Genomic DNA, 11,043 nt, shown 5'->3' with positions numbered 1-11,043 from the left:
ATCTATTTGGAAAAGTAATGTATGAGAGAGAGAGAGATGAGATTTAATTGGGTAACAATAACACTGTAATTGATCGAGTAGCATTTATAGATATCTCACAATACCAACATAGCATACACAATTAAGAGCTTTGCTGCAAATGCATATGATGTAACAAGTATCTTATTCTTGTAAATGGCTCAGGAGAAAGTATCACTTGAGATACGCCAGTTCATGTACCTGAGAAGCGAGAAAGGGGGAAATTAAACCAAAAATAGTAATTCTTACAGATAAAACTTAGTTTGCTGTTGATGTAAGTAAATTATGTTCAACGATATCATATATATAAGACAATTTGTTGTTCTACTTTGACCGTCTTCTGAAACGAGATTTGCTGAAGCATTTTACTAGCACTGGTTATTTTCAAAATGTCTCATTTTTGAAGTGTATATGCAGAGTAGATAACATCAGAAAATGTCTCATTTTTGAAGTGTACTTTCAAAATTATGGCCTCAGTTTCAATTGTCCCTCTTCAAATGAACTTGGAGAGTTCGACTGTTGAAATTTTTATATTCAGTTTTATACTGGCATATAGAACAAAAATCATCAGAAGCTGATTCATCTGTCATACTGGAGATTGAAGCGAATATACATACCGTAGTTCTGACGCACCATAGTGTACCTACGAATGGCTTTTATGAAGGCACCAAATTTCATGGACTTAAGGGGTCCCATGTGCCTGCAATAATAAAAAAAATACATGAAAGTTTAAGCTGCCTTTTTTTTTTTTGCTGCAATAGGAGACATAATGCTACTGATAGGAGCAATACTTGCTCTTTGTCCATCAATGTGTTGTTATCATAGGTTCTTCCAATATACAATAGTATATAAATTAGGATGGTATATGTGAATCTGTTCAGTTTTGGATTGATGCAACTCAAGTATGATAAGTTCTTCAATACAGGAGAATGCATTGCTCAAGTGGATTTGCCCCTTGTAATGATTCCCAAAAAAGTGATAAAATTAACTGAGTGGATTTTCAAGAAGTGGAATGAAAACACTCACACAATCTCAGTATAACGAAGTCTCCATGCCGGGAAACCCAGGTGGCATCTCACAGGTCCATAAATCAACATCAAGTCGGGTTCGGGTGCCGCATATCCTGATCTCACCAAAATTACAACACCATCATAAACCAGGGGGAAATATATCGATTTCTCTGTATTTACACTGGTATAGAAAAGCAATTAAATAACAAACAAACAACATCGAAAGAAAACACACCTATTGCTGCAAGAGCATCTGCCATATCAGACTCCGTCAACTCTGGTTTCTCACCATCGGCATTCAAATAATGTTTCTTCAGAAGAAAATTTGCTGCTCTTGCAACTGCATGTTTCCCATCAGTAAAAGAAATAACTTCCAAGTTCATGTGTTTCTGCTCAACAAGTGCATCCCTGTTAGTTCCCTGCACAAAGAACATTCACTTTTGTATTAGAGGCCATCATTCATAATAGGGGCGATGAACTATAGTTTGTTGATAGAAATCTGATTGGTCCATATCCAATCAATTATAAACAGACATGAACTATAATTTATTGATAAAGACATCTTAGTTGATGGCCCAATAAACAACTGCTGAATAGAGTTCAGGGACCTAGAATTTAGAAAATGTAGATGAAGATCAGTACATTCGACTTTAATTCACTTCTCAACCATAGAGAGAGAGCATCTTTGGATCTCTTTAGCACTCCTACAGCACAAAGAAACAGTCAATCACCATTATGCGTTAAAAGATGTAAAAACAAATATTTAACATGGGGTCACCAATTCACCATCAGGATAAGTATCTTTTAGCCCCCGTACCTTCTGGATCATAGAGGCATACATTTCTCAAACCCATAGCCGCCAGCCACCGCAGTAGCTCAAGAACATTGCGAGTGTCAAGAGCTTCTTCACTGTCCAGAACAACAGCCATGTACTTAACTTTACTGATGTCAAGATCTTTATACTGCTTCAGGAAACCACTGGAGATAAGGTAGCTCTCAAGCGAGTTCATCAAATCCACGGCAAAGTACCATGCGCTCACAATCAGATGCATGATAAGCCAGAGTAAGTAAAGGCCAAGGCCAAGGCTGCCACTCTGCAATATGTTCAGACAAAATATCACCTAAAGTTTCGAGAATATTCAGCCAGGAGCAATATCACATATAGATACTAAAGACTAAAAGTGCAAAGCAAGAGTTTCCCAGCATCACATGATGGCTGTTTGCTTACTTCCACAACCTAACACCCACTCCACCCCACACCGCCCACCCACACACACGCACACGACACAAAAGGGTAACGGAGATAAGCAAAAGGTGCCCTGCCCTCCAATGAACTTCGTTTACAATTTTTGTCTATCATAGTCAAACATACAGAAAATTAGCATTTAAACCTCGAACATGTGGGGAAAAACCCCAAAGACATTCTCTAACATAATCTCACACCTATACTCTATGACATGTGAATTATCAGTTGAAGTTCACATTACAATAACAGAAAAATATAGTACTATATCTTCAACAATCAATTAAGAGAAATCTGCACTCACTTACCGACCATATCCTTTTGTACCCCTTCTGCATCCGATCCCCTAATTCCAAAGCTCTGCAAACACCCACAACCAAAAGATAATCTACACGAAATTCCTTGAATAACAAAACTTCCAAAACACAACTGATGGAACCCTAATACCACAAGCAGAACCATGTCAAACAACGATCACTATTACAATTTACAATAATCAAAACAAACTCAATTGGAGAAATTCAAGAGCTGTTAACTTTGATTCGATCGTGCGAAGGAAAGTGGCCAGATGAAAGAAATCCATCTCCAGCATCTCGGAGCTGCGAGCATAAAATGAGGACAACAGAACGCTAGTTACTAATGCAAGATATTGCCAAAATTAGAGAGAAAAAATTGCGAAAATTGAATCACGGAAAGTGAAAAGGCAATAAAAAGTAAGAAGAGAGAGTTGGGGAGGTTAGTTGTGGAAAAACTGGAAGAAAACAATGGGAATGGAGTTACACGTAAATTGTGCCTGCTTCAGCAACACTTGCTCTGCATGACTTGCTTTGCAGGTGTGAGACTGTGAGTATGAGTGTGAGAGAAAAAGAGTAGAGAGAGAGAGACTTCTTTTACCCGTTGAGAATGTTTGTTCCTTACTACGCACGTGTTTTGCTGCGATGAAATTTATTACCGATTTCGAGCCAGAATTACTGTGACACCCAAATCTAAGTAGAATTTAAATGTATATTTATGCGGAAAAATTATGAATATAAATAAATATTTAACGAGAAAATTATGAAATAAATTTTTATTTAAAATACTTTACTCAAAATAATATTTTTAAGTAAACTAATTTCAAAATATTTGAGCCGCCATTCGACCTTCCACGCGCCTCCAATTTAGAAACTTGAAAATATTAAATATGCGATGAGCATACAAGGTATATTCAGTGTGGGATCATGCAATCATTGTCCACGTGGATATATTCAGTGTGGGATCATGCAATCATTGTCCACGTTCATAAAATGGTCAACACATATGATCATAACATTATTCGCACGGTGGCATGCCAAAGATCTTTACCATCCTGGACCAATAATGTTGGCCCCTGACGACTGGTTGCAACCATAACTTTAAAATATATATCGCATTGTGGCATACTAAGGACCTTTACCGTCCTGGACCCATTCAACGGGCCCCTAGCGATATATAATTTAACTCACATATGATAAACACATAATATTAAAATAGACAACAATTAACCACATCATGTATTTAAATAAATCACACATAATATTAAAATGGACAACAATTAACCACAGTATGTATTTAAATAAATTTCACACCTGACACTTGAGTTTGAAGGCTAACTTGAGAAATTCAATCAAAGTTACGTCCTAGTCGCGCCGCACCTAATTAAATCAATTCAAATAATAACATATAAGGGCCTAAATGTACTTGAAAAATAATTAATTAATGAATTTAAACTTAAGCCCATAATAAATTAAAGCTTTAGCCCACAGTTGAGCCCAAATTCCTTATCTCCCCCTTGAATCCCTTCTCTCTCAACCTCTCGCCCTCCTCCTCTCCCTCTCTGATTCCGCCGCCGCCGCCACCTCCGGCGAATCAGCCACCAGCCACAACGTCTCTCTCTCAACCTCTACCTCAATTTTTAGAAAAGAACACTGTTTCCCCAAATTAAATCAGATCCCTAAAAGAACATCACCCTCGTTTTCACCTGCCGCCTTCTTCCCCAGTCCGGCACCGGCCCCTCCATCTCCTCCCTCGTTTTCACGGCCGGACAGCGCGAGGAGCGGCGCCGTTCACAGCTCCCCTGCCACCGCCGCCGCCTCCTGCTCCCTATTCGCCGGCGCCGGCAGCGTCGTCCAGTTACCTCCCTCGCTTCACCGGTTATCCAGCATCCCTTCACCCAATTCTCCCTCATCACCACTCTACTTCCATATTTTCAATTTCAGTTTAATTATTTTAGTTTGGATAAATATATACTATATATCAAATCTGATATTTGGATTTTCGTTATGCTAATTTCTGTGGAAAACTTGTTGGTTTGTTTCTGCATAAAGAGAAGGTAAAAGGAAATAATTATGTATAAGACACATGAAGTTTCTACAGAATAAGAGTTTTTACCATTTTGAAGATGTGCAGTGAAAGACGAAGATATAATTCTTGCTTGATAAATGATGAATCTGAGTTTTGAAAATTAGAGAAGCAGGATAGGAAAGTGATGATGAATCTGATATATATATATATATATATATATATATATATATATATATATATATAACAATGTATGGCGGAGATGAGCATGGCGGTTGTGGTTGAATAATTGGGATTTGTTGCAGATTTTTATTTTAGAATGCAACTGATGATAAATAATGAAATCCAAGAAAATAATTTGGATTACTAAATGAATAAAAAGACTCACGGTTAAATGAAATAAATGGCTGAAATATGGGTGATGAGAAGGAACACATATCCATCATCTCATATTTAAAATCAATTAAAATTAATATTCACAATTTACATGAAAATCATGAGCTTTTTATTTAGCTCTAGCCCAATGACAACAATAAATAAATAAATAAATAAATAAATAAAGCCCAAAATAGGCTGCAAATAGTATTATTTAGGCCCAAATTTATATTAAAAGAATATTTAAGAATATAAAATTCTATTTCTATAGGTATAACCTATAGTTCAAAGTCATACATCTAACTAGGGGCGCAACTAAATTTATTACAAAATCGATCAATTCATAACTTGAAAATTTAAAAATTCCTAAATAAATATTGCAAAGAAATTAAATGGTTTTGGGCTATGACAATAACGGGCCGGGCCCTAATTTTATTACTGATCGTAGCCCTGTACGTTTTTATGGCCGTCGAAAGGTTTGGATTCGGGTATCGAAACTTTTGATTATCCCAATCCGAAATTCACCCAATTTTAATAATCGAGTTCGAACTGAATTAGGACTCGATTATTAAATAATCGACTCGGGTATTCGAATAATCAAATAACCGGAAAAAAATAAGTGCAGCCACTCAATTTTGAACTGTGGTCAATAACAGAGCCTCAGCTATGATTTTTGTACACAATAAAGCATTACTTTACATAACATTGAAATTTAAAAAAATAAATTAGCAATACAAGTATACAACAGTGAAGTCAGTCTGCCAGCTAACCTAAATTAATGATGCCGGATATTGTAGGAGTTAATTAGTTTAGATTCTAGAATTATAAACGAGAATTTAAAACTATATATATATATATATATATTCGATTATTTGGTTAACACGATTCAATTATTGGATTAATCGATACCCAAATTTTTTACAAATTCACTAATTAAATATCGATCCACAAAGTCAAAAAATTGGTTATCGGATAATCAAACTTAATTCAGTTCGATTCGATTATTAAAATTATATATATATATATATATATATATATATAATTTTAATTCATAAAATAACTTCATAATTAAACTATTTTTGAGCTGATTTTAATTAAATTAAAGCAATTTAATCAATAATAAATTAAGTATAATTTGAATTTGTATTACGTGTATACTGCATGAGATTGAGAAGTGGTATAGAAAATTACACAAATCTTTATAATTTCTGTATAATTTCGTTGGGTCCTAATTGTATTATACGTAACCTTTTTCATCATAAGAGAATCGGTGTCAATCAAACACCCCTTTAAGTATAAAATACAAAGTATTATAAGTGAATTAATTTCGAAAAATGGTGTCATATTAATTGTCTTGATGGTCCCATTGTAGGAATATCAAACTTAATTAATATTCGATTTGCCCAAAGACCGTTTCTTGGATTATCTTAATTCACCATACATCGATTAAGATTAAACCTAACATGCTCCTATTAAAAAAAATGTTGCACCTTGGAGTTAGAAATACTTGAAGAATTCCTAAGAATTCATCAATTCGTCGCTGAACAGGTCAGCCAACTTCAATCCTTCGTTTGAAGCCTCAAACGTCTTTCAATCGTATTTTGTCCAGAAATACGACTTCTTCCTTTTTGAAAGAGCTTTCCGTGGCCGCCTGTTTCGTCCATATCCTAGTTCTGTAGAGGAAGTTATGGCCGTTCTTCGGAAACTGCCAGAACTTGATTTCCTGCGAAAAACTGACTCTAGCTCAGTTCTGTAGAGGAAGTTATGGCCGTTCTTCGGAAACTGCCAGATCTTATCCCGCTCAGTTCCCAACCTTGGATGGACAACGAACTATGAGAACTCCCAGAGACCCAACCTTGGATGGACAACGAACTATGAGAACTCCTAGAGACAGTAGCCGCCCACTCAGTATTGTCGCCCCACTCTGCTTTCTCAAAACCCTAATTTTTGTGTATGTTATTCTGAAAGCAGATAGCTGTATTTATAGACAAAATACAGACCAAGGGCCCTTAAACTGCTATGGGCGTCCCCTACTGTTTCCTGGGCTCATGAGACTTTGGGCCAGTCCAGGGATCAGATACAAAGAATAAAGATGGGCCTCTAGGCCAGTCCAGGGATCAGATACAACGAATAAAGATGGGCCTCTAATGAATTAATTCTTATGATCAGCCCATATCATAATTAATTCATAAGTATTAATTCATTCCACTAGAGAATCAATACCGACTTACCTCTTTATTGACGGTGATGAGTTGGGGCTTGTATTTAGACTTATTAAATCTCCGTATTTAAAATATCCGACATCCATTAATTAATTAAAGCTTTGACAGCTTAAATTAATTAATCTCTTTGTAATCCTTAAGCAGTACCGCTCAAACATTATTATTGCGCCTGAACTTAATCAACCTGCAAGGTTTAACGCAATAATCCTTATTGAGCTCCTTGAGGGGATGTCATTATCCTATACCGGATACGGGTACTAATACATATAACCAAATATCATATATTGACCGCTATCACCCAAGATACACAGTACTCAAGTTAATATATAACTTTCACCCATAGTAAATCAAAGTGATACACGAATCAACATATATATATATATATATATATATATATATGAAATCTTATTAGTATTAAGATTCTATTAAGTCACCGAGATCTTGATTCTTCACTTATGTCAAATAGAAGAATACATCTCACTGTGATCCTATCAATACGTTATGACGTACCAGTATAGACAAATAGTCAAGACAAACTATTTCCATCTAAACTGCAGCCTAGACCAACGACTCGTCCTAGAGTCATCTCGGCTGTGATCTATTTATATCTCTTAAGTTTATTCCAATTATATGACCTTCTGTGATCCGTTAATCACCATATAATCAACTTATATAGCGATAAAGGACATACATATACAATCATGAACACAATCAGATAGGAGATAAAATAGTGGACACATGAATCATTGTATACAAACATAAAACGTTCTTGCTTTCAGTATACAAATCCAACACCCATTGCGCTAGAACCCATGACCACAAAGTCAAGAGAGTCTTTTTGCTTAGATTAACATGCTGATGAATGATGAACAAGTTATGAAAAATGATGAGTTTACACAAATACATAATTGTAGATTTGTAGGGGTTGACAAGGCTAAAAATAGTTTGTATTTTATACTTTTAAAACAATTCTTTGACCGCATCCTATACCATCACTTTCTAGCCTTGTCCACAATTTCCTCAAGAAAGAGAGAGGCAAACAAAACCTATACCATCAACTCCCCAATTCCAGAAATTTCTTTGGGATTATCAACCCAATTTACCAACACCATTGCCCTATATTGCATAAAACAAGCACCACAATTTATTTCTGGACAACACAACAAGAATTGCATATCATGATGCATGCTCACAAGTCATCAACTCCACACAAGCTTCACATACTACGACAAAGACAACCACGGATGGGCATCCATTACCATTAGTTCCAACAATTATTAAATTTTTAAGAAAAATATTAAATTTTGTGTAGTCCTTTGAATTTCGACCAAAAATCACTTTACGTTATAATATAGCAATTTCTAAATTTAGTCGCTCGTAAACTCATGACTTGAGTTTAGCAGGTCGTAATCTTTTTTTTTTAATTTGTTATAAAAGGTATCAGAATACAATCAATTATGCAACTCGCACGCAGGCGGGACTTCAACAATGGGAAAATATCACCGCACGCATGCGAGAAACGTTCTGTGTGTGGAACCTCAGCCCCAAACAATACAATACAATACAATACTGTACGCATGCGGGAATACAACACCACCTAAAATGAGAAAACATCATCGGACGCAGGTGGAATTGAACCCAAAATCTCTCATAAAGGAGAGTTTTTAAGTGTCTCAGCTTTGCCACTAGCACAATGTCTCATTGGCAGCCGCTCGTAATTGTTGATAACGGAGGAATACGAAATAAATCAAAAAATTTATATCACACCAAACCTCTTCTAAAATGTTTGTATCATATTCATTCTAAATCTGTTCGAAACCATTTAAATAAATGTAAATTGTTACAATAGTTCATTTTTCATCTAAATAAAAATCAAATATAAAAAAATAGATATTAATAATAAATAGAATAAATAAAAGAATATTAAAAAATGTGGCACAGTAATAACGTAACAGATAAGGAAAACTCCGATCTATTTGATTTATACGCGGAAGACTGAAATTGAACGGAACAAACATTAAAGAACGGATAAAGGTGGATTGCCTCAAAACCCCTGAGTCTAAACCACGAAATGATCTAGGCGAATAATTCCCTAAACCCCAACGTGCATTTGACGCAAGAACTCGGAGACGCTGAATGACACACGACGAGGGATGAAGAAACTCGTCGATTCGTCGATAGGTGAATCCTTGTTTATCAAGAAGAATTCGAAACTTGAGAGAAAATTAAACTCACTGTTATATTTTATCAAAATTGTCTAACTTTTTTCAAACACATAACAACCCTATTTATAGGGAACGGGAAACCCTATGTAACAAGGAAATAAACAGAAATTAAAGAAATAACGGAACTTGTTCAACAAGTCAAAAGAAACCCCAGCGAGGACTCCTCTGAAAAACGCATTGGAAACGAGTCTGCTCTGGCAAGGCCAGAGGAATCAAGTCTTCTCTGGCGGGTTTCTCTGCTCGGGCAGACTCCACTTGAGTTCTCTGCTCGGGCAGACTCCACTTGAGTTCTCTGCTCGGGCAGACTCAACGTGAGTTCTCTGCTCGGGCAGATTCCACTTGAGTTCTCTGCTCGGGCAGACTCCACTTGAGTTCTCTGCTCGGGCAGACTCAACGTGAGTTCTCTGCCCAGTCGCTTCTTCCCGGGGGTAACGATTCCGCTGCTCTGGCAAGGCCAGAGGGATCGAGTCTTCTCTGGGCGGCATGATTTCGCTGTTCTGGCAAAGCCAGAGGAATCGAGACTTCTCTGGTGGTTCAACTCGGTAAGCAATAAGGTTTACCACCTTTGAACTCTGATCCGTCGGTCCTTCTCCAATTGGCCTTTTCAGCTCCTGCCTCCAGATTTTCTCCACCAATGTCATTAAATTGGCCTTGAACGTCCTGGCCCTAGCTCTCGTCACTGGACCAACGGGCACGTGCACCGGATCTTCACTCTGTGCAGCCTCTGAAATTCGGCTTTGCTCCGCATCCTGACCTCTACTCTGAACTGCATCATTCCCCCTCTCTTGAAAAGGATTTGTCCTCAAATCCACAGCGTCGCCTACATCAAAGGGACTTAAGTCAGTAACATTGAATGTAGCGCTCACATTATACTCACCGGGTAAATCGAGTTTGTAGGCATTATCATTGATCCGTTCCAATACTTGGAATGGACCATCGCCCCTAGGGAGTAACTTGGAGCGCCTCTGCTCTGGAAATCTTTCCTTGCGCATGTGTAGCCAAACCCAATCACCGGGCTCAAACACTACTTTGCGACGACCCCGATTAGCTTGCTCAGCATACTGCCGCGTGCGGCGCTCAATGTTGGCTCTGGCACGTTCATGGATCTTCTTCACAAAGTCAGCTCTGTTCTGGCCATCCATGTTAACCTGCTCAATCTCGGGTAACGGAGTCAAATCCAAAGGTGTCAAAGGGTTAAATCCATACGCGATTTCAAATGGAGAAAACTTAGTGGCAGAATGAACAGCACGGTTATAAGCGAATTCCACATGAGGAAGACACTCTTCCCACGACTTAATGTTCTTTTGAATAATAGCTCGAAGTAAAGTAGATAAAGTTCTATTCACTACCTCTGTTTGACCATCAGTTTGTGGATGACAAGTAGTAGAAAACAAAAGTTTGGTACCCAACTTACACCACAAAGTCTTCCAAAAATAACTCAAGAACTTAGAATCGCGATCAGAAACAATAGTCCTAGGCATACCATGCAATCTAACAATCTCTTTAAAGAATAGATCAGCCACATGAGATGCATCATCGGATTTATGACAAGGAATAAAATGTGCCATCTTAGAAAATCGATCAACAACCACAAAGATGGAATCTCGGCCACGCTTAGTCCTAGGCAAACC

The 11,043-nt window shown here is 37.2% G+C and overlaps 1 protein-coding gene across 5 annotated transcripts; it reads right to left on the bottom strand.

Annotated features, from left to right (window-relative positions):
* Positions 1–37: 37 nt before the first annotated feature.
* Positions 38–4,833, bottom strand: LOC131019534 (uncharacterized). 5 transcript variants are annotated; one of them, XM_057948095.1, is made up of 11 exons: positions 4,681–4,833; positions 3,879–3,944; positions 3,052–3,242; positions 2,808–2,870; positions 2,580–2,631; positions 1,846–2,122; positions 1,671–1,732; positions 1,264–1,447; positions 1,045–1,141; positions 636–718; positions 38–219 (listed from the first exon to the last, which is right to left on the bottom strand). In XM_057948095.1, exons 4-11 carry the CDS (start codon positions 2,861–2,863, stop codon positions 212–214), a joined length of 819 nt encoding a protein of 272 aa, XP_057804078.1. In that variant the 5' UTR covers positions 2,864–2,870; positions 3,052–3,242; positions 3,879–3,944; positions 4,681–4,833; the 3' UTR covers positions 38–211. The 5 variants fall into 5 exon arrangements, with proteins under 5 accessions (XP_057804078.1, XP_057804079.1, XP_057804076.1 ...); XM_057948096.1 differs by having other exon boundaries at positions 3,166–3,242; XM_057948093.1 differs by lacking the exon at positions 3,052–3,242 and having other exon boundaries at positions 4,681–4,832.
* Between the last annotated feature and the right edge of the window lie 6,210 nt (positions 4,834–11,043).

The sequence above is a fragment of the Salvia miltiorrhiza genome, chromosome 4, assembly GCF_028751815.1.
Source record: "Salvia miltiorrhiza cultivar Shanhuang (shh) chromosome 4, IMPLAD_Smil_shh, whole genome shotgun sequence".
NCBI classification, from domain to species: domain Eukaryota; kingdom Viridiplantae; phylum Streptophyta; class Magnoliopsida; order Lamiales; family Lamiaceae; genus Salvia; species Salvia miltiorrhiza.
The sequence above is the reverse complement of the archived record's forward strand: the minus strand, read 5'-3'. Positions and strand labels throughout refer to the sequence as shown.

Bases quoted from the DNA above. Each gene is read 5' to 3' on its own strand.
- LOC131019534 (XM_057948095.1), bottom strand. From the start codon at position 2,863: ATGCTGGAGATGGATTTCTTTCATCTGGCCACTTTCCTTCGCACGATC. The intron at 1,142-1,263 runs GTGTGTTTTCTT...TGGTGAGATCAG, and splicing joins AGATGCTCTTGCAGCAATAG to GATATGCGGCACCCGAACCC. The intron at 719-1,044 runs GTGAGTGTTTTC...TTATTATTGCAG, and splicing joins CTTCGTTATACTGAGATTGT to GCACATGGGACCCCTTAAGT.